Here is a 24,631-nt window from a genome sequence, read left to right as displayed (position 1 = left end):
AGCGGCAATAGAAAACTCTGCCGCCAAGCCTTTCCAGATTAGCCCTAGGAACAGTCAAACAGTTGAAGTCATGGAGCGAAGGTCCCGACCCGGTATGTATCTACTAAATTTAGACTAGAAATTCGGCACCCTGGCCATGAATGGCCCGGTGGACAATGCACAGAGATTTAAATTAAATTCGCTTCTTCACCGGCTGCCAGTGAAGTTTTCGCAACACTGGCGTAATGTGAGCCCCATAGGGGGAGCCAGTGGCTAACCTGGCTGCAAGGTTCTGCATACGTTGGGGACGATGGATAAGACCCATTGGTTGTGCCAGGTACAGCGAATTACAATAGTCCAACCGTGAGAGCACTAACGCAGCCACCACGGGAGGACGAAGGGCTTCATGGATCATAGGCATGACCCTCTTAAGGACCCAGATCTGGTGATGGGGGGGGGGGGGAGGGGGGGACTGACAAACGGCCGTAACCTGGTTAGCCATAGACAGAGAAGCAGAGAGCATGACCCCTAAGTTCTTTACTTTGCTAACTGGGCCAGGTAAGGGGCCCAGGGAGAGAGGCCAAAAAGCAGGGGTCCATAGTAGGGGGTTAGGAGGACATCCTACCAATAGTACCTCCGTCTTATCCCCATTTAGCTTTAACCAATTCTGATCCATCCATATCCTGACTGCCCTTTGTCATGGAGGCAAGCTGAAACCTCAGATTGATCCTGATCTAGGCGGATCAGGATTTGTGTCTCATCCTCATATGATTAACAGTTAAGCCCATAAGAACGGATGAGACAAATCAAAGCCCAGATATATATATATTGAACAGAATCTGTGACAAAGATCCCTGGGGCACCCCACAGGTGAGGGCGCATGGGGTAGAGAGAAAAGGAGGCATAGCGAGAGTCGTACGATCAGAAAGAAAAGAGGTAAACCAGAGCCGGAAATCCCAATCTGTGAGAGACGGGAGAGGAGGATGGAATGGTCCACCGTGTCGAATGCGGCGGAGAGATCCAATAGGATCAAGGCCCCAGCTCCGCCAGCATCGACAAGTCTGGACAGGTCATCTTGCACAGAGACAAGGACACTTTCAGTGCCTCTACCTGGCCTAAACCCAGCCTGAGCTTGATTAAAGATTTTTGAAGATTCCAGAAAAGAAGACAGTAAAGGGTTAACCAAAGCTTCCAAAAGTTTAGATAGAAAAGGAAGAAGGGGAGATAGGACGGAAATTAGCTAGAATAGTACGGTCCAGGGAAGGCTTCTTTAGGAGGGGACTAACCCTCGCTGATTTCAACTCCGATGGCACCAGGCCAGTCTGGCATGAGTTATTTATCGCCATCGTGATGTCAGTTAAGATGTCTGGGGCGATCGTCTTCATCATCGCAGCCGGAATAGCATCCTCGGGAGAAGAGGATTTGATCTTTAAGATGGCTGCCAGAACTTCTGCTTCAGTAAACAGAGGGAAAGAGGACCAGCTCGCAAGCGTGTCAGTGGGGAGAGGGTGGGCGACAAAGCAGGAAGTATCGGGAGGCAACAAAGCAAGAGATTTTGCGATGTTAGCTCGAATAACATCGATTTTTGTAATGAAGAAAGAAGCCAAGTCATCACACAGTTTTTGGGATGGTTTAACCATGGAGGTAAAGGTCTCCGAGGAGGCTAGCGAGTGCACAATGGAGAAGAGTGCTTTAGGTTTGCACAGCGCATGTTCACTTTTTTGGGCAAAAAACTGGATTTCGCCAATTTTACACTGGTCAAATAAGTAGCCATCTGTCATCCAGGTGGCCAGGACACGGCTGTCACACTTTTGGATCCAGTTCCTGGGGGTGGAGTGCGTGAGGATCACCTGGGTGAGGCGTCTTCGGTGAGTGGGACACTGGATGATGAGACGTGGTATCCCTTTACCCCATCCTAGAATATTTAGGAACTTTATCCGCCCACCCCCCTTTTACAACACTAATACTTTCTCGCGGACAGCCCACTAGGAGAGAAAATAGACTAACAACCGAGCAGTACACCAGACGTGTCCCAATACAATGGTCAGGCAATTACTGATCATATCACACACCTGACTTCTATTACATTTCCTGACACGGATAAAAGGTGGAGCACGAGAGCACACTGAGCGAGGCAAAGCACACGAGGAAACAGCAGTTTCAAGACGGCAGCGGAGAAAGAGCAATAACTGCAAAACCAAAGGGATCAAAAGGATGGAAATTCACTTGACCTTTCCAACAAGGAACCATTACTTTCCAGAGACCTCGAGAATAGAAAGCTTAAGACCAGGAAACCAGACAGAAGAATCCTGCATTATATGTCGGAGATACCCGGGGCCCTCCCTCGTCAATCAAGGAGGGGAGAATCACCAGCCTTCGTGGTACCGTCCTTGGCTCCAAGAACAAAACAGCTGCAGTGAAATCAATACAGCTGGTGACCGATACAAGACCGGTCTGTGTTGAAGCCAAGGTTGCAAGCAGCAACACTGTATGGAGAGCGCTGGAACGAACATTGTTAAAACGCGTGTGATAAGAGACGCAAGTTAAGTTGATGAGATTGAACTTTAAAGCAAGCTACAATGCCTTTGACAGAGTGGTCAGGCACTGCATGGGTGCTCAATCGAAGGTCTCTGTAAGATATCCAGCTGAGAAGTGACGAAAGTAGCTAAACTTAGTTGGAGCCCGGAGGAGGGAGATCATTTGAAAGAACAAATAATTGTGAATCGAAGAGGTCATGCGAAGGGTCAAGCAAAATCCTGCGCACAATCGAAATTCGATTTTTGATGGAGTAGAGAAAGTTTGGAAAAATAGATGAATTGGTCCAAACCCGGATGAGGGAGACCAATTGAAGGGTTTGTGTCAAAGTAGGTCTGATCCCAGCAGAGAGGAGAGGGGGGAGGCGAGGGGCGCAGGGGTGAACAGCAAATCACCCAAGAAGTTGTAGAAGTAAAAATCCTGAGAAGAAAGGAACTTTAATGTTTTGTTGTGTTGCATAAGGCCCTCTGAATAAGAGACTTTGAATGGCAGAGAATGTGGCACAGAAGACCCTGATATGGCAGTTTTGAACTGCATCCTTGTGCTAGAGAAGCCAGAGTGTGCTAAGCTCGAGTGTGCTGCCTTGTCCCGTGCTGAAAACGTGGGGAATGGAAGCCAACGTCTTTAATATTCTGAAATATAATTTCTTAAACACTTTTTTTTGCACACATTTGTTTCCCACACTATTTGTATTTAGAAGTAAGGACTGGCAATAGGTTTATTAGTATAGGCCCTTTCACGTTGACAGACTCAACTAATGACTGCATTATTATTTGATGGTCATAGCTTTCTACCATCTTTAGATTTAGGAGTAGATAGGTGTTTTCCAAACCCAACTGAAGTTAATCCGAAACGAAGCCGTAGCTGCCTTGGTCCTTATCGTCTGTCTGATGCAACAGCACAGTCAGGTGTTACTGGATTTGGCCTGCAAAACGTAGGCCGCCTACAGTTTGGTGTGGCTCCGAGTCTCTTGGGCTGAAAGAGCTTACACTACGCACAACGCTGTTCAGAATGCTCACGGGGTAGACAGTAGCTAGACACGCTAGTCTTTCCACTGACTTTTTTTAAAATTATTAAACAGACATTTAAATGGAGTACTTTCCATATTAAAATGTAAAGGTAGCTAGACAAATGTAGGTAATGGAGAAGGTGAGAAGAGGCATTCTCTAGTAAATGTTGATCCCCCACTCTCTATACTGCAAAGCCAAAGCCAGATGTAAGCCACAGCCAATCGTCGAGAAGTTAGTCTGTGGAAGTCTTCAGTTGGTGTTAGATGGAGGCGCTCATCGAAACGTGCGTCAAGGAAGCATCCTGCAAGAAGTATAACGATTAGTTTTAATTAACAATATCAAAGTAACTAAAGCTACGAACTCTGCATAATAGCGACCAACCACGATAGCGGAAAAAACTATCTGAGAGAGCTCGACGTGTGAAGGACCAAGAGTACAATACGCGTCACTAAAGATATTATTAATACACCCAGTCGGCGTCCCTTTTTGAACTCCAAAAGCAATCATGCAATACTCTACACATACGAATAGATGTCAGCCTCTGCAAAGCATGTGATTCTAAGCAGATCCACAAGCCTCAGAAAACTGTTTAAGTGTGACAATATTTGAGTAGAGGTTTTTCTTGTTTAGTGTGAGTTTTAAAATCGCTGTATATCTTTATAGTTACCTGTCTAACTATAATTATTGGTGTTTTTATGTGTGAACTCATTGTATCCCTAGACCAATCTCACAGTCCTCCTGAGACTAAGCCTGGCTGCTCTTCTACGTACCTTGATTGGGTTTGGCTAATTGTCTGTTGACCATAATAAGGGGGCCTCGCAAAATCCACCAATGGGGTTGATTTGGGAAATCCGTCTTAACACCTTGCTAACCCTAAATTGGCTTTCCCAAGTCCTACACCTAGTAACTCTGAAATACCCTCCTAACGGTTTTGTTGAGCAAACAATGTCCCTGTCTGAATCCTGGCATATCCATCATACAATTCTGGAGAGGGATAGGATGAACCTGCAAAAAAGTGACAAAACAAATTACTTTTCTACAAAGTAAAATGCAATAGCATGAGCGCAGATTAGCAGTGAAAGTAAAATATGTAAAGTTAAACACCACCTAGTAAAACAAAAGTTGCAATGATGAAATCTTACCAGTCAGATCTCTTGCCAAGTCCGGGTGGTTCATTAAACAATGACTAGCAAACTTCACACACTCTAATCGCACAGGGACATGGATGTCATTAAACCTGAAGAAGACATAACATTAAAAATTATTGTTTTTGCACTCGAGGTTGGTGATTACAACAAAATCTCAGTTTACCACAAGGTTTAACAGAGCAGAAAGTAATGGTTGCAAACATTCATTAATACGATTAGATTACTGAAGTCCAACTAAGGGCTTAGCAAAACTATTCAACTGAGACAGTACAAAACTCAACTCTCCGTATAAGGCTGTACCACCTGAGTATATGGTAGCAATGACAGAGCAGCCAGGGTTATTTTAGGAGGGAGAAAGGGCTGTAGGAAAGTACATAGAACCTGTAGCATACCAAGGATTCAATAGAAACACTTACAACCAGAAGTATTATAAAACATTAAAGTTGTATTATAAATACAAGTAGGCCAAGTTAAAACATGGGATAAGTACTGGTCATAGAGTGAACACATTATTAAAAACACTATGCTTGAAGGTACACAGACCAAAGCATAAAGATTTTTCAGAATACCCAACAATAATTCTAGGGAAGTCAAACCCTATCATATACGTTTAGTATACGCCACACCTATTCATGGGGAGTAAAACTAATAGTTACTGTTTGATTACTTTCAGTAATACAAGAGTAGTAGACCCTGTCAGTTATGCAGTGATACTCCGCAAAGAAATCACGTAATCAACCAACCCCGTTACCAGGATACTTTTCTGAAAAGTGGAAAACAGATTCAAGGAACAGTATATAACTATAACTACATATATGATAACAGACATTTATACTAGGTGAGTTGCTTTTCAGATCAGTGGAACACAGATTAAGCAACAACTCTACACTATTGTAGGATTGCACAAAGCAGACCAAGCTCACCTAAACCCACAATACTTATTAAGAATGGCACACAGCTATTCAGGGTAGGTAAAACCCAAGGCAGACCTATTCTAGACAGGCTATACAGCAGGTCAGGGGAAGCAAGACCCAGTTGATAAAAGTATACACATATTTATTAAAGAAATAGTTAGGTGAAGCCAACAGCATTACTTTTGATAAGGTGAGGATCCAATTCACAGGCAAGTACGATAACGTTATATATACTTTTAGGAATGGCAAAACACATTCAAAGGATTGTAAGAACTTTTGTAACTGCTCATATTTGTGAGGGGCAATGATCAAATCTACTATTTTACAAGTAAGTAACTTTAACACTGGTTACATTTCTAGGCAAAAAGCCCAAACCTTATAAGCCTTTCCCCTATTCTTGGAGCATGAGTGTTCTCAGTGGCTGGAGGAGGTCACTAGTTTAGTGGCTAACAAACCGGTCAGGATAGGCACAGATGTGGGAAAAGTAAGAGTCCCTGAGGAAAGCTATTCAAAACAAGTGAGTATGTAAGAGTTGTAAAAGAAGGCACCCTAGAGGGATTCAATCATTGAGCCAGGGCGAACAGGATTGTACCAGGCAGACCAAGGTCAGCTACACCTACACAACACTTTTTACGAATGGCACACAACTATTCTAGGGAGGTAAAACCAAAGGTTGTAATATACTATTACAGTTGCTTTTCAGATCAGTGGAACACAGATTGAGGTAAGCAATAACTAAATTATTCTAGGAGGGCACATGGCTAACTAGTAAAACATACATACTTTTAAAAGGAACTATCAGCACCTTAAAAGGTAGGTATGAACCCAAGACTGTTTTAGCATCTGTATAAGACAGACTTGGGAAAGCAAAACCCAAATTTTACACTTTATGAATGACTCAATGTTATTCTAGGTAGGTAAAACCTAAGGCAGACTTATTCTAAACAGGCTATACAGCAAGTCAGGGGAAGCAAGACCCAGTTGGGAAAATTATACACCTATTTTCTGAAAGAAATAGTAAATGAAGCAAACAGCATTACTTTTGGGAATGGCATAGCCAATGCACAGGCAAGTAAATTAACCTTACATATACTTTTCAGATTGACAACACACATTCAATGTAAGTAAGCACTTTTGTAACTGCTCCCTCTCAGAGTTATAGTTACTAACTCTCACAAGTACACGTGTTATTCTTTTCAAGACAGATCCTTTACTTATTCAATCCTTCCCCAGTCTATGGCAGGTGTTCACTCAGAGGCAAAAGAGGGACCCTAGTTGTCTAGGTACCAGCTGTAGGCAAGGTGAGATAGGGTTCTGTTGCAGGCAAAAGTCAGAGTTCCTGTGGAAAACTGTTCAAACATGCAAGTAGTTCACTTTAGTCCAGGGACTTCTGAGAAGACACCCTGGGAGGAATCCAGCAGTGGGCCAGCATGAACTGGATGAGAGGACAGACAATCAAAAGAACACCCCAAAGCTTTAGAGACATCACAAAGGCTTAAGGTTAAGTAAATCCCCAGCCAACAGAGTACCTTAGCACGAAAGAAAATGTTGCAGCAAGAAGACTTCATGATCTGCAGCCAAAACCTGGTCACTGAATTCCTTGTCAGAAGAAGACAGGACACTGGAAAGAGTTTTGAAGCAGGGATCAACGAAGTAGGTTCCAGGCAAGAGTTTCCTAGTAGCTAGATGCAGTTCTGTGGTTTTGGTGCCCTTTTCAGGGACTCCATTCACGTCTCTGGAGGTCCTGCAGGATGCCACCAAAGTTTCAGCTCAATTTGGAATTGGGAAGACCATACACCGCACACTGGCTCGCGGTCCTAGTGTATTGGGGTATTGCAGCCACGCAAGGTCTCAGCACGACGTGGGATGGCTCAAAATGCAGGTCTTCTTGAGTCTAGTGGATCTTATCAGGGTCGGTCGTCCTTTTCGGGATCCCCAGGTCGGTTGGAAGAAAGGGTAACAGCAGGCTCTGGTTACACAGCAGGCTCTCAGGTCGCTGGAAATCGATACAGCCGTTGTTTCTTCATCTTCCTCTTTGGTTTAAGCTCCAGTGGTCAACTTGCTAGCAGCTTTCAGGTTCAAAGTATTTAATCAGGAACTACAGAACAACTTCTGCATTTTACAGCAATGGGCGGTCTGGCTGTTCAACCAGAACAGCCAGAATAGTCCCCCCCGCCCCCCCTCACTGGGCATGTGTTCCTTTCAGGCAAGGTGTAAGACAGGGTTGCAGGGTTTGACTCCTCCCTCGCTTCCTGCCTTTGCAGCCACTCTGGAGCCTGGGTGGGGCATTCACAGTATTCCTGCCAAAAACAAAAACAGCCACTGAGGTCGTTACTGCCTAGAATTGGCAGAGGAAGACCTCGGAAACAGCAAGCACACAAGCAATGAGCAATAAAAGAAGGAGCCCACCATTTAAGCAAAACTGTGGCCCTTCTGTGCATTACCAAGGCCGAATCAACAGGTTGCGAGTAATGTAGACTAAAAAGTCATAAAAGTAGTTACACTGCCAACCGCCATTCAAGGAAAACTTGTAATTGTAACAAAAGGTTACCAGGTAAGTAAGAAAGGGGAAACACTGTATCCCCCAGCATTCCACATAAGGTGGGATATGCTGGCTCACTATGTAAAGGGGGGATGAAAATCCCTCTTTACTACTTGGGAACTGTAGTTCACCCAGTACATAAAGAAAATTAATAGGGGCGCACGGAGACAACCCAGCATAAGCCCAAACGTTGTAGGAAACTAACTTCAACCATACACTATGGAAAGACATAAGAAGGTTGCCCATAAACAGAGTAAAATACTAGGTCAGAGTGGAAAGAGATTCCCCTTCACCTAGGGACAAGGTAAAATAGTTACCTAGTCAAAGCAACATATTCTGGGTCGACACAGGTCAGGAAAATGCATCATTGATATGAAAATCTTACCCAACATCAGGTTGGGAATCCTTGGCTACCTTTGGGTTTCCCTTGCTGATGGCAAGAAAACATTTCCATTTTGTAGGCAGTCACTCTCTTTATGGGTGCTTTTGGTCCCAACCAATGGGACCTCGAGTAGCTATAGTCTAGTCCGTCTGCCTCTTCCTCCCTTCAGTTTTGGACCCATGATGCTTAAAGCCCAGGGTTCATGCATGGTTTTTACCTACCTGGGAGGAGGGGGGGGGGCATGTGAATCTATGATGGATACCAATGATGGAGAACAGGAGTTACAGGTAAGAAATGTACTCTTTCTCCAGCATTGGATCTTTCATAGATTCACATGCTGTGAATAGATTTAGTAGCAGTATGTAGCCATTGGAGTTGCACCAATGATAAAACGTGCATTACGGCCCCAAAACGTAAGAGTGTACCTTACTGTAAGATACTGCAGGACTGCTCTCCCCTTTAGAATGTCTGGGGTTTTTTTACTTCTCCAAACAGAAGTGCTTTGTAAATGTATGCAGCACTGACCAGGGAGCCGCTTGGGAGATGTTCGTGATTGTGATGCTACTGTGGCCCTCGTGGAGTTAGCATGTGGGGGAGCGCCCTGAGGATTCCCCGCTGACTTAAGGCAGAAGGCATTGAGGAGATCCACCTTAAAATGCCTTGTTTTGAAAGTGCCTTTCCTTTATTGGCTGGCCCGTAATCCAGAAAAGGCTGTGCCGAACTCCTTAAGTGCTATGTCCTGTCGATCTAATATTCAAGTGCCCTTTTGAAGTTCATAAAGTGCAGAGCTACTTCAACCGGCAATGTCTGTTTTTGGAAGAAGACTGGTAAGGCAATAACTGTTTTTTGTGAAAATCCATTGGGATTTTTCTTTCTTTATTCATAAGCACTTTATCCCTTTGGAACCTTATCTACGACTGGTTGACTGCATGAGCCTGAATCTCAGAGACCAGTCTGGCCGAAGCGATTGCCATTAGGAACGCAACCTTCCAGGAGAGGTACCCGAGTGGGGCCATGGCCCTGGGTTCAAATGGCTTCTTCATGAGGCAGGACAACACTTAAATTCCACTTCGGGAAGTATGCTTTGTTGGAGGAAAGGTTCGGAGGAGACCCTTGAGAACATTTTTACACCACTCTATTGCTTTAGAGAGGGTTGCGTTACTCGTTTTGGTGCACCTGCAGATGGCTGTCAGGTGTACCTGTTCGGTAGTTTGGGCTAGGCCCTGCTTGGCCAATGAGTGCAGGTATAGAAGGAGCTTCTGTGGCGTAACCTGGAATGGATTGATGCCACCTTGGTTCACCATAGGCAGAACTGTTTCCACTTCATTATATGACGTGCGGGTGGAAGGAGCCCTGGCCTGGCAAATGATGAGATGTCTCTGCATTTTTAAGGGATTGTCAGATCTCCGAACTTTGCGAAATCAGGAGCCACGCAGTTAGGCTTAAGGACTGTGGGCCATGATGTAGGACTCTCCCCATGACCTGCGAAATGATGTTAGGGCGATTGTGACGCCGCTCTGGTTGTTCGGTCCACTGAGAGATGAATGAGATTAGAGTACCAGGTCTGGCGAGGCCAGTCTGGCGCAAGGAGGATTATATTATCTTGCATGGATGTGTCGTGACCATTTGTACTGCCCGGCACAGGATCGAGAAAGGGGGGAGGGGGAGCGTATGCGAACAGGCCGTTCCATGGGAAAGAGAATGCATCCGCATCCCCCCCATCGACTAAAAGTAGCAATGAAAAGATTACATCCTCCATCAATTTAATGCTGAAAGTGGATAAACTAGCCAGAACCAACCTGCACAAATGAAACCTCTGCCTTTTTATAACTACACAATTTATTTGGATGTTAGGAAATTGATTCACAGGGTGAAATGCAACAAATAGCAATAGCTGCCTTTTCAAGAACTGTGAACAACTTTTTCTAAATAGAGGCTCAATAATGGCACTTCTCCGGATATCTTCCACTTGAGACTCGCACTGCATGTTAGGCAGAATTCTCATTTCTGTGTTAATTCCCTTCAACCTTAGAGAAAGTCCCCCCCACCATGCCCGGTTGCTGGACTTTAGGACTTCATTTTTATCCTGGAGAGAGAGAGAGAGACCTTTTTCTCCCTCGCTCATGTATTTTTTCATTTGATTTGAACTGTGTTTCTATGGAGTCTGACAAACTCCATAGGCATCAACTTTTGCATTGTGCCACAGTGCAGTGTCACAGAGAAGTCCTTTGGATTTTTCAAAGGTTTAAATACCTTCTCTTGGATAAACTACTGTTTCCAAGAGAAGTAAAGTGAAATTGACTTTACTTACCTTTTTCTCTTTGTAGACCCAGCACACACAATCTTATGTGGAGTGCTGGGGGGTTAGTTAGTAGCCCCTTTGTCTACAGAAGAAGAAACTAAGATGCTTGCTGCACGCTTCTGGACCTTTGCAGTGCTGAAGCTCCAAATTTCGAATTGACTAGAGAAGCCCGGAACGGACTACTACTTCCCTTGGGTTGGCAAGACCAACTGACCCAAAGATGAACTTGCCTGGAACCCCTCTCCCTGCTGGCTGTACTTCCTTGCTGCTGCTGGAACAGGGTTCCAGGGGTCAGAAACACAAGAAATAAGTGTATTTTCTTTAATCCGGACCCGAGCACCAGGAAGATCCTAAGGACTCCCTCAAAGCAGGACGACCCAAGCCTGAGCCACCTCAGAGTGCTGGATCCCAGAAGTAAGGGGAGCCCACAAGGTGTCCAATAACCACGGTGGTGCTATTGACTAGTAGCTGAAACCACAAAGTGCTGCTGATCTGGAGTAAACCCATTTCTGCCGCCAACCTTCAAACCGTAGGGCAGGAGTCCCCAGACGTCCTCCCTCTTGTCCCCACGACTTGAGGCCCAGGAACACAGGATCTGCAGGACTGCAACAGGAACAGAAGCCAGCTGGACCCTTTTCTTCAGACTTAAAGTACTGTCTAACTAGGGGTACTCCCCTCTTGTTGCTGTTAGCTTGCGTGTTCTTTTGCAGAGCTGCTTGTATCTTTGCTTTTTCACAAGTCTTACAGCTTGCGGCCCAACAGTTTATGTTTGTTTATTTCTATAGCACTCCGGACCCAGGAGTATGTGGGCGCTAGGTACAGGTTACAGGTGATTCTTTTCTACAAACTCTCTTTGTAACATTGTGCTATCTTCCAGAAGTGCCTCAGCTCCCCTAGACTTTGCTCAATTGTCATTGGCTGTCCTGGCTCCCAGCAGACTCTTCGGACCCTTTGACTGTTTATCTGTCCCTCAAATGTCATAAAAGTTACTTGTATTGCTGGGAAAGGGTTAACCTATATTTCATTGGGGGTTTTTAAAAGTACCAGAGAACTTGCTAACCTCTGTTTCCTTCTCTAACATTTTCCTTTTTCCATAACTCCAGTATTGCATTTAAGTATCAAAGTGATATATCAATGTCCACAGTGTCCTAGCAATTGGTCACTTCAGGATGTAGGAAGTGTCTGTACCATCCCAACAGTGTAGTTAGTTACTTAAGAGTATTTTTCAAGTGTATTTTATTGTTGCATCTTGCCCTGTCTAAAGATTATTTAAAAACGGACTGTTAAATTAATAAATAATTATTTTAATAGGAAACCTTGAGTACAAGTGTTATTTGAATACTTGTCACTGTCAATCTCTTTGTTGCATTTCTACAGCTCACACTGAACCCTCTTGAGAAGCCTGGCTGCTCAGTCACCATCAACGTGTGTAGTACAGGCCTAGACCAAAGGCTGGGTTCCCTATTGCCAAGAGGACAAGGCTGGTGTAGTCTCCCACAGGGTTACTACATACAATCTTGCCTAACACTGCAAGACATCAACCAAGTTGAATTATTTGATGAACGGAGGACAGATTTAGTGGTTAAAGTCTAACATGACTTTCAACTTTATATTAAAGGAATTTGAACTATTTTCGGGTTTGGGATTTGAAATATCCAAATGGAGAACAAGAAACCACATGTCTCTTCACTACTCCCATTTGGGACTACATCTTGCAATACCATCATGAAATGCACTGTATCCACGGAAGGTGGTAGGAATGTCCTTACCGAGAATACCAAGGAGTCCAAACCTTTACGGGAGGATGATTGGACTTAAATTTCAGCAGCTTTGGTACAGTCAATGACGTCAGCGTCGTTGCACGCCTAAGGAGCATCCCATCAAAATCATATAATGTATAGAGGCCACATGAGTTTCATGCACCCAAGTCAGGACACTATAGCCATGTCTAATTTCAAAATGTTTGCTTTACATGAGGTATGGCTACTAGAGCCACCCAAGTTGGATGGGATTTTCAGGTTTTTTAAATAAAGCAAAATGTGGTGTTTTGGGGCTTTCTTACCACCTAATAAGGATGCCACAAAACACCACATTTCTTTAATAGGTGTAAGTATTCCCTTCCGTCTTCGTATTTAGCAATGGGAGTCTGAATGCTCAGATAGCTTGGAAGTAAAACTCTCCTGGCCATTGTCTAATGGAAATGCCAGTCCATTTGCTTATTAATGTATAATGGAATGTAAAGCTCACAAATATGAAGTAATGTTTTAATGACATTAAGTCTTTATTAAATGGCTGGTATTGGTGCTATGATTCAGACAATGTTTTAATAGGCAATTTAAATTGTGTTGTCCCAGATTGTGAGGAGAATAGTGTCAAAATATATACGGCAAAGGTCTAAAGGGGCTAGTGAGCTGGGTTTACTATGGGCAAAAGCTATGCACTATTGGTTATTTTGTAAAGTAAATGGAAATATAGTATGAAGCATTTCAAGCAAAACCACAGGCAAAGGAGGTTGAGCAAATCTACTTTAGATTATGTTTTTGCATCTGAAAGTTAACTCCCAATAATTGATAGATTGGAAGTGAAACATTGTTCTGCTAATGGTCATGCCCATCTTCCGTCGTATTTACATACAGAAGCATTACAGCATTCAAAGCAGGTCAAGTAGATATACCTCCGGTACAGAATAGAGTCGAATGGAATAATTAAATACAAAAATATAATCGGATCTTAAAAAATACTCGGAAACAATTGTATTCAAGGGAAATTTAATTATACCCACTTGATGTGCTTGTTAGTTAGAATTTCAATTGTGTGTGTGTAATTCTCCCCACTTAGTGAGTCCATCAGCACTTTTTGCTGGACTGTTTTTTCTGACCCTCACGAGTGGGAACCTTTTTCCTCACTCATTCTTTTTCTGTGACTCAAATCCCTTTTGGTCATCTTTGATGGAGTCTGCTTTCCTCCATCTTTTTGAGGCATCTCTATTTTACCATTGCTGCACACAGCAGATTCTGTGCAGTGTTGCTGGAAACGCTTTGAACTCCCCTCTGGTTTTCTTTTATTTTCCTGTCCTAACTTGATATTACCAGGATGGGGGGAGACTGTTTATCCTACCTATACTTTTCATTTGTGAGAGTAACCCACACCACATTATGTGGAGGGCTGAGAGGATAGATACATGGTATTCCTTTCCTCACTTCTCCTGTAATTTTCTAGCTACAGTGGCAAGTCTGAGTGGCTGGTGGAAGAAAATATGTTCTACAGGCTTTTTGTGATTTGAACACTCAGTAAGGGACACATGCGTCACCACGGACCTAAAATGGTGCCAGTCTTTTTTTTGCCAACTCAGGATGGCTTGCCCTTTCTTGAACCTACTCTGCTAACCGGAGAGGCTGGGGCGGGGAGCGCTGTTTTAGCCTGCTCACTCATTTGTCTTCGCCGGGATCCGTTGAGAAGCTCGCCCAGAGGCGCCAGTGTGTCTGGGAGGACAGGAATCTGGGAGGACACCCAAACTCCTCAGGCTTTGCCCTTGTGTGTCTGCTTAGATCCAGTTCTGACTGGGTGCCTGACTGTCGACATATATTGAACAGCCAAAACTGTAGTGTTGGCCAGCTCGGGTGCAAGAACAAGACAATTGCGCAATTGACAGATAGCAATATCACAATTAAAAACGTTATCTGATTTAATACACCTGGGCTTCATGATTAATAAAAGAAAGGAAGGTAGCCACAAATATCAGAATAAGGGCAAAACTAGGGCGCACTATGGTCAAATAAGACTTAAAAAAAATATTGCAAATACACATTGATGCCTGTACTTAGTTTTGGTCTCGCAAGGTAGTTCTCGCTGTTTTGTATGGTTTAGAACTAACAACTTTGGATTGCAACTCCTTATACAGAATAGAAGGTTCGCTTTGGAAAAGCTTTTTAGGGTTACCGACATCAATCTCATTTGTGGTCAACATGCATGGATTATGGCTACCTTAATGGAAAACACAAGTAAACCCAGCTAATTTGAGGTAATATCACAGAATATTAGACTCGCCCTCTGCGTCATTTTTTGGGGACCTCAACGTGGGGCTATCTAAATTTACGAAGGATCGTGATAATATCTTGCAGACTAACTAAACTAAGTAAATAGAAAATTCAGTGAAGGTGCTCAAGAACGCTAAAATGGCAGAAGGGTCGAATGACCAGATAGCGAGGTACAAACTATACTCCAAAATAGCCAAACATAGATATTATAGCAGTGTACCAGCTTACATAATAAAAGATTGCCTAACCAAAATATCAATTTGTATACATGCACTTCAGGTTTAAATTTATTGGGAACTTCCGATTCACTTGCTCTCATCACTTCTTGCCAAAGGGGAGCCCCTTTAGGCTGCTAACCAATAGTGCACCTAGGGGTGGTTACATGAGGGATGCTCCCCTCCTGGGAAAAAAGGACTTTAGTCATAGGCAAACCATCTTTAACCCTGCACCCTACAGGGTGACCACCAGCGCAAATCCTTCTAGACGTAAAGATTCTTGTCCCATGACAGATCGCCTTTACCCTCCCGGTCTTGAGAACCCAGAGCTTATACTATCTGGGCAGAGTTGTTAAGAAAGTGCCACAGTACACTCTTGTAATAGACTGTCGTCCAAGTCTGCCAATTGGGATCTTGTTCAGAAGACTACGCTAGACCGATTAGCTAATATTAATCTTTTCCTTAACAGGACTAAGATGAACATTGATGGCAATACAAATAGTATAGCCGACTCCGGTACTAGCACGAACATCAAAAACAAAGATCACCAGCCATGCAAGTACTGAGAAGTGGCCCTCAAGAGCCATAAAGAGCAGCCCAGGGCATAAGCAGCAACGTTATAAACTTACGTGGAGGAGTGGTCACGGGAATCTCATAAAAACAGACAATGGACTAAACACTTGATCTCGGGCAACCACAATAGACAGCAGGTGTGCCGTGCACCGAACGTGGGAGATTCGAACCTGCAGTGCTGATCCGGGGGCGTGAACTCCAAGGATGCTGGCAGTCCGCTGCATCCGATGATCAGGTCGTCTGCAGGAGCAGATCAGTGCACAGCAGTGGCGAAAGGAGGAAGGAACGCAGAAGGCAGCCAGGAACACTGTCGCACAGCCGCCAGGAAAGCAAGACGCCGGAAAAATGAATGGAACACACTCCATCCCAGGAAGCCCCAGCGACGTTCAGAAACCCCCAACAAGGTAAAGGGTGTAACGGAAGACAGGGGCATAAATCCTACAAACCTCCTTCTCGTTACAGTGGTGGAACGAAGGCCATTGACCACCAGGGTAGGTACCATAAAGAGAACTCGAGAGGGAGTTACCCTCATGACTGTGGCATGGATAAACCCACTTTTAGTTAAGATGTTTATATTTGTGATCAATCTACCAGACCAGTGTCAACCCCAGAACTTTTTGCTTGCACTTGGTGATTATTGTCCCTTAATTTTGGCATTTATATAGCGCTACGAACCCTCAGGTATCTGAGCGCTGCTTATTATTACCCACGGTGTGTGGTGCTTATTTATCGACCTTGGAAGGATGAAAGGCTGAGTTTGGCCCTGCCGGGATTCAAACCTGCGTTAGCAGGCTCTGCACGGATGTCAAAGCGAGCGCTCTACTTGCTGTGCCACTTGACCGGCATGGACCGGCCCTTGTCCCTAGGTGAAGGGAAATCTTTTTGCCAATTCCCTTCTACCTTAGAGACCCCCAGCACTTTTTTGTTGGACTTTAGGACTTTTTAATTTCTAACCAGGAGAGAGTGAGACCTTTTTCCAACTCATGTATTTTATGTGATTTGGACTCGGTTTCTTTTGACTTTGGAGTCTGACAAACTCCATAGGCATCATCTTTACATTGCAACGCACAGCACCTTCAGTGCAGTGACACAGGGAAGTCTTAGATTTTCCAAAAGTTTAAATACCTTTTCTTGGTGAACTACTGTTTCCAAGAGCAGTGAAGTGAAAATTTACTTTAGTTACATTGTCACTTTCTAGACTCAGCACACACTATTTTACAATAGGGTGCTGGAGGGGTTACTTACTATCCCCCATGTCTAGTTTCTCATGCAACATTTTAATGTTACCCTTTCTACAATTAACGGCTGGTGGCAGTGGTTTACTTATTTCAACCATTGTGTGTTTTTACCGTGGGCTGCAATTGCAGCAAGACACCCATGGGTGCCCATTTTGACAAAATGGTCCCAGTCGTCTTTTTTCACCATTTCTTGTTGGAAAGGTAGTTCTTGAGAATTACTCTGCGTGCCAAACCAGGTCTGGTCCCTTTGTTAGTTTTGTCTTTGGCAGGATTCACTGGTGAAGCCCGCCTCGGGCTCCAGTGTGTATGGCATGGCCAGGAAGTGAGGGAGGGGTCCAAAACGCCCTGTGCTTAATCCCCCTTGGTTACAGGAATGCACCCAAAGGTGATTGGCCAGATGGCTGTCCGAAGCTCTGAATGCACCTTGACTAGAGAAGTCCTGCAAGGATGACTTCTCACCTTGAGTTGGTGGGACCAACCAATCAACCCCAAAATGAATTTGTCTGGACATCCTCTCGGAGCTGGCTGTATTTCCATTGCTGCTGCTGGAACCGAAGTGCCAGGGAGCGAAACATCAGATCTCGTGCATCACTTTTTAAATTTTTTTTATTTTAATTAACACACCAAACATTACAACATAGAGGACATGCACTTTCTAGTCTACTGCGATATAGTCATACATTGAAATTTGCGGTCCTCTCCCCACCCCTCTCTTTAACCGAGCCCCTATTGCCATGCCACCCGCCCCAGATATCATTTTGCTCCCACGTCTCCGGGGCAGTGTCCTCATTGGGACCCACCTTGGGGATGCCTGCTAGTGTGGCCATCAGTTGCCTCCATTCAAACAAGGGTCCCACTTCTTCCTCCCCGCCACTGCTAATTGCTTCATACCATACAGTTGTCTCTGCGTCTGCTCATTTTAGGAGATCCGCCCACCACGCTTCTATCCTGGGGTGCTGGGCGGCCTTCCAGCACATTGCGATTCTTCGTTTGGCCAGGATGTAGGTCCGGTCCTTCATTTTGCTAACGTGCTTTAGGTGACGCGGTCTGGCGAACACCCCCAACAAACAAGCCCATACTGATTCCACCTCCAATGTAATCCCTTTTTCCGCCAGGCGTAGCTTGATCTCTGTCCAGAATCTGCCCACCTCCGGGCAAGCCCAGAACATATGAATCAGCCCTGCTTCCACCTCCCCGCATTGTGGGCACTTTTGCACCGCTAGGGTCCCAAACTTGGCAATCCTACTGGGGGTCATATATTCCCTATGGGTGACATAGCTGTAACTGCTGATGCCTTGCGTTGAGACACCTTCTTGTGGTACCTCTGGACTCTGTCCCATTGTCCATCTAGTAGGGGTTCTCCCGCCTCCTCCTCCCAGTCCCGTCTCAGTTGCACCACCTCCTTACCCACCCTGGACATCAGTAACTCGTATAAAGCGAGACACTTCATTCCCCTCCCCCCCTCCGAAATATCATACATAGTCTCAATGGCCGTATCTGGTTGTTCGATAGGACCTCCGCCGGCCATCTGTCCAACACCTGTTTAATGACTCTAGTATGGGTAATGTGTTGGCCCACAAGCACCCCGGTATCTTCCATCAGCCTACTGAAGTCTAAAGCCTCACCCTCTCGCCATACATCCCAAGGGTCACAAGTCCCGTTGATTCCCAAAATGTACGGATCACTATTGTCAGTTGTGGGTCCTCTCCGCATACCGCTACCAACGGCACCTGCGGGGAGCATGGGGTTGGGATTCCCACCAGTTGCCATGTTTTATTCCAGATTTCCCAGCCTAGAGTAAGGAGCCTTGCCCTCCCCTGCACCACGGTTTTGGGCAACCACACCACCTCCCTCAAAAAGTAAGGGGCAGAGTCCTTGTACAGAAGCCTGGTCACGGTGGACTCTTCCTCGGCCAGCCACCTTGTCACATACTGAAGCTGTCCAGCCAGATAGTATAGCTCAAAGTTCGGTAAGTTTATGCCCCCATTGTCACTCGGGTTTTGTAACTTCCATAAAGCCACTATTTCTGGTTTTGTGCCAAATAAAGCCCCTACATATACTGTGGAGTTTCCCGGAAAACAGTCTAGGGAACATATATGGAGTATTCACAAAGAAATTAAACCCATGCTGTTCTTAATGCTTGCCAATGCCCGCTCTGTGTTATGTTTGTGTTCGTCCTCAACCGAGTGGTATATATCGATGCCCAGATATCTAAAAGTCCTGGTCTGGCAGGGAATCGGCAAGACCGGCAAGTGCTTCTCAGGGACCCTTCTGTATCTCCCCAGGGGGGACATGCTAGACTTCCTGGGGTTCACCGCTATGCCCGAGAGGGTGGCGTAACGTTCCATCACCTCTAGGACGAATTGCAAGCACCTCCTGCATGTATGTCTTGTAAAATTCACTCGGGAGCCCATCTGACCCCGGAGCCTTACACGTGGGTAGGTGCTGTACCACCATCACAAGTTCTTCAAGGGTAATTGGGGCGTCTAGTTCATCCCACTCCTGGTCACTAAGCTTGGGCAGTCCCATGTCCTCCAGGGTTTCCAGAGTCTCTTACCCAGTCTCCTCCCCCGTGTCCTCATAAGCGCCTATAGAATCGAAGAAATCCCACATTGAATCCAAGAACGTCTTCGTACATTATCTCCCTGATCACTGGGCGCAGCGTTTCGTTCTTGTATAGCCACGCCGGCAGCCTGCCCGGTTTATCTCCCCCCCGCGTGTTGCCGCTCAATGTACTTTTTATAATTTAACTTACAGAGCCTTCCCAGTGCCCACTGCTAGCCTGCTGGAGTAGGGCCACCCTCGCCGTATCTTCTTGTGAAGTGCCCCCTGTCTGTATTATTTCTTCAAGCTCCCTCTGTCTGCAGTAGCTCCCCCTCTATGCCCCCTTGGAGCCCTCTCGACTTAGACATGGCCACACCCCGTACTACCACTTTGAACGCCTCCCATAGGGTACCCTCCGACTGCACACTGCCAGTGTTAATATCAAAATATTCGGTGATGGCCTCTCTTAGGTCCTATCGGAATCCTGAGTCCTGCAAAGCCTCAGCTCTGAGTTTCCACGTCGGGATTCTCGCCCTGAGGGCCGATGCCTCCACTCTGCCACCAAGGGGGAGTGATCCGAAAGCACTCTGGCCTTATACTCAGAGCCCACCATTACCCCGGCTATTCCCGAAGAAGCAAAAAAGTAGTCCAGTCTAGTATATAAGTTGTGGGGGGGCGAATAGTGCGAGTACTGCCTGTCCCTCGGGTGCCGCAGCCTCCATGTGTCGTCTAGATCAAAATCCCGCAGGAGGGCCGTTAGTGCCTTCGCCACAGGGGTGGGTCTCTCAAGTTTCTCGTCAGACCTATCCATCCTGGGGTCTAATATGCAATTGAAATCACCCCCCCAAATGATTGCACTACCCACTAAGGGGCTAATTTTATCGTATAGGGCCCTATAATAGGTTGCTGCATCCAGATTGGGAGCATATGTATTCACGATGCTGACCTCCCTATTTTCCAACATCCCCCGCACCACTAGCATTCTCCCATCTGGGTCTGGTGTGGATTGAAGCAGCTGGAATGGTACATGAGGTGCTACCCACATGACCACCCCCCTTGCATACGCTGAATATGTAGCTCCTGTGGTGGTTCCCCTCCACTTTCTCTTGACCACCTAATTTATCCCGGGTAAGGTGGGTCTCCTGCAATAATGCTATGTCGATTTTCAGCCTCCTCGGGTACATCATTACCTTATTCCTTTTCAGGTAACTGTTGAGACCTCTTACATTCCAAGTTACAATCCGGAGAATATCCATAGCCATGAAAAGTGTGTCCATACCCGTCACGGCCGGCATGAAATCGGGCTCGTTCCCCACACTCCCCCAACGTGGGCTCTCCAACTAGCCCGCCCCTCTGCCCCCACCCAACTATTCCCCACTGCACACTTCCCCTTCCCTCCCGCCCCCCAACCACACCCAAAAGTAATGCCCAGCTCCAACCCTGGATCTCAGGCTGCCCTGTGTTTGGTCCCACCTCAGAGTGCCGAGATCGGGAACCCGGCAGGGTGTCACCAATATTTGGTGACCTAACTAATGTCCTAACTGTTGGGGTTAAGAGTGCTTCCTACTTCTCTCCTATTGCCATTATACACTGTGCATCTTTGATAAAATGTGTCGCCCCTGCGAATCAACACATCTTTACACATCTCTACCCGTTACTATAATCAAGTCCCAGAGTCACCATATGTACAGTACCTCGGTCCTGTGGTCGGGCCTCACTAGTCCATATCGTCATTCTGTCGGCCTTCCGCTCCTTCTGGGCAATTTTGGCCATCCAACCATGCCATCGCATCCTCTGGACACTCAAAAAAACAAAGCTCTGGCATTGTGGAACACTTTCAGTTTAGCTGGGTACATCAGCATGTATTGCTTCCCCGCCGCTCTCAGTCTCCTCCTCACTGTCCCATAGTTCAACCACCGCCTCTGCACTTGGAGTGTATAATCAGGATATGCTGAGATGGTCGCGGAAGCCCTTTGTATGGTGCCCCCCCTTTCTGAAATATTCCAGTATCATCTCCCCGTCTCGATAGTTCAGAATTTTGGCAATAATCGGCCGCAGAGGGAGGGGGGTTGGGGTTTGTTCTCGTGAGCGCTCCGTTTGCCCTCTCCACCGCAAAGCCTTGCGTGAAGGTTCCATCTCCTATCTCCTGCAACATGTTTGACAGTCTGTCGGATTGGGGCCTTGTTTCCCCTCCAGATGGCCCACTATGCGCGCGTTGTTCCTTCGGGCGCGCCCTTCGGCGTCCTCTACTCTGTTCTCCAGGTTCATCACCTGCTGCTTCAGGCTATGGATCTCCGAGGCATGAGAGGTCCGAGCAGTCGTGTTTATGGTCACTTCTTTCTCCAGCTCATCTGTGCGTTCTGCCATTTTCCACACATCCAGTCTAAGCAAGTTGACCTCCTCTTGCACTGCTCCAATTTTGAGCTCCAATGCTGCCTTAAATTCGGCAGTGGCTGCCTCAAGCTTGCCTTCCAACGTTGCCTTAAGGTCTGCAATCGCTTCCAGGATCTGCCGGTCAGCGCGTGTAGGAAAGGTGTCCACCGGTAGAATCCTGTCCTTAAGTCTCGCCCCCTCTGTTTGTTGCGTGGTCTTGGTAAAGTCTTCCATTGTGGGCTGCTTCACTTTGGGAAGTTTGGATGCCGTCCTGCCGTCTGGCATTTCGCCAATTTCAGGCGAGGCCTACTGCCCCCTCACCACGGTATCGTAGATTGAGATTGCGGGCCTTTCTGTCAGCTGGCGTGCTGACCGTATGTTGGGGGCCCGCCGTTGGCCCCTGCTGCCCTTCAGTGCCAGGTGAAAGCTACCACCCTATGTGCACCGTTTTCGGGGCCTCTCGGGAGTATCTTGTGTCTGCTGCGTCAAGTTCACAGGGCGCTGAACTGCGCATGCACGCCCGACGCATGCGGACCTATTTGCCTCGGCTCCCGGCGGCCGCTACAATTATCCTGCAAGAACTCCCGTTAAAGTGTATTATTTCCACCACGGCTGCGCCCCGGGGGTGGCGGATGCAGTAGAGAACCAGTGCCCGCAACCCCGAAGAAAATCGGAGTAGGAGACGCAAGAACCCCCCCAAAGTCGGCAGATGGACGAGGCGCAGCTGTTGAGGCCCTGACGCAACGCCGCCCCCTCCACAATACGTTGTGTGCGGGGAACCCTCCTTGAGAAGGCAAGAGACAACCCGACTCCAAGAACTGGCGCCCTACAGATACCGCTGGAGACCCACGGCGATCTCCTCTGTCGACCCGACACTGGCAGTGGGCGAATCCTCAAGGCGCTTCTCCTGGCCCGTCGGCGAAGTGAGTGGGTGAGGCTCCGCAGCCGACTACCTGCGGCTCGGGCCTACGCTGCCTATCTTTTCCCCCTCCCTCCAATCAGCAGGACAGCGGCACCGGGGTCGAGCTGCAGCAGGACAAGGAGAACCGGGGGCTGCGCTCCCCCGTGGGCCCGCTTGGCATACGCTAGCCCTTTTCCAAACCCTACACCCACCCCTTGGGTGAACACTTGAAGCAGCTGTACCCACACTGCACGGGGATGATTCAACCGCGACATGGGGAAGGAAAAGACCAAGCGACAAACACTGCAAAGCAAAATGGACCTCTACACCGTGGAGGCCCCTCCATGCCACGGACCTCAGCCCCCAGAAGACGAAGGGGCCGGCGACGAGCCTCAGGACCCCTCCCACCCCCAATTTCCTTGACGGACCTCATGAGAGCGATTGGGGAATCAAGGACATCACCGGAACTTAAAATAGGTGGCATATCCACCGAGATGTCCCTTATACGCCCAGACCTCCGCAATCTATCGGCCAGGGTTGGTGAGGCTGAACAGAGAGTGCCGGACAGAGAAGATACGGTGCACCGCTTGGAGCAACAACTTGCCGCGATCACCCAAAAAATTGCCCAACTGGAATACCGTGCTGAGGACAGCGAAGTGAGTGCACGGCGCAATAACCTCAGGATCCTCTGAATACCAGAGAAGGAGGAAGGCCCCAGCGCTGAACTATTCCTGGAGGATTGGCTAACTCATGTCTTCGCCCCCAAAAAACTATCCAAATTCTTCTCCATAGAAAGGGCCACCTACCCCAGGCGCCCCGCCTAGAACGATAATCGCACGCCTGCTGAACTATCGAGATGCGATCCTAAAAATGGCAAGGGCCTACGGCCCGATTACATACAACGGCTATAGGGTCGGGTTCTACCCAGACTCCACCAAGGAAGTCCAAAAGGCCCACCAATCTTTTAACTCGGTCAAGAAGAAACTTCAGTCGCTTTCTATCAAATATGCTTTATTTTTCCCGGCATCGCTCAAAGTCCACTATGAGGGCACCACTCATCTATTTTACACTGCCAAAGAAGCATGGGACTGGCTGGAAACCCAAGTTCTCACAGATTCCAGAACGAGGCGCACACCACCGGGCCCACCCACACAGAGGCCCCGACCAGAGCAGCTCTCGCCCCCTCGATCTCCGGCCAATGCAGACAACGACATGACAGGGACCCCCACGGAAAAGGGGTAAGGCTCCACGCAGTGGAGGGGGGGGGGGGACTCATCTGCAACGTATTAACACGGAAGCGCTCACCTAGCGGCCGCCGCTCCTAATGCGACGCGGGCGCTGTCGCAGTCAGTGTTATCCCGAGGAAGTTTACCAAGTTAGAAGTTTAATGTTTGGGCGACAGGTGCTCCCAGTTGGGGGGCAGGGGGGGGAGGGAGTACAGGGTGGGGGGCGTTTGGGGGACCTAAGGAACCATGGGACAAGAAGGTTTGAAGCCGACAAACGGAGGCAAGGAAAGCAAACACTGTCTTTGGCCAGGACCGTGGACGCCATCATCAGCCAGTCAGCAGGCACCTCAATGCGAGGCAACCCTCGGCTGTCTCCCTTGGAAGGAAACCGCCATATGTCCCCAGAAAAAGCACAATTGCCACTGATCCTTCCAGATATCCCAACAAGAAGACTCACACAGATAGATTGAATTCCAACAAGGTAACCATACTGTCCTGGAAGTCAATGGCCTCGGTTCCAGCATAAAGTGAAGATTGGTGCTCCAGTACCTAAACCGACACTCGCCAGACATTGCCCTCCTAAATGAAATGCACTTAATAGGCACAAACGCCAACTTTTACAAAAGATCCAATTATTCGCATTCCTACCATGCCGGATTCACGAAAGGTGCCAGGGGCACGATGAAACTCGTACACAAACGAGTTCCCCTCC

General features: G+C 47.0%; 1 protein-coding gene across 2 annotated transcripts in view; it reads right to left on the bottom strand.

Annotated features, from left to right (window-relative positions):
- The window catches only part of PDS5A (PDS5 cohesin associated factor A), a 1,291,333-nt gene that overhangs the window by 1,093,743 nt on the left and 172,959 nt on the right, over positions 1–24,631 (bottom strand). For both annotated transcript variants that reach the window (XM_069631774.1, XM_069631773.1), the window contains exon 10: positions 4,667–4,761. In XM_069631774.1, coding sequence (XP_069487875.1) covers positions 4,667–4,761 — 95 coding nt within the window. The remainder of the gene's footprint in view (positions 1–4,666; positions 4,762–24,631) is intronic.

This window comes from Ambystoma mexicanum, chromosome 6q, assembly GCF_040938575.1.
Source record: "Ambystoma mexicanum isolate Mex_15411 chromosome 6q, UKY_AmexF1_1, whole genome shotgun sequence".
Lineage (NCBI taxonomy): Eukaryota > Metazoa > Chordata > Amphibia > Caudata > Ambystomatidae > Ambystoma > Ambystoma mexicanum.
This window is presented reverse-complemented; position numbering and strand designations above follow the sequence as displayed.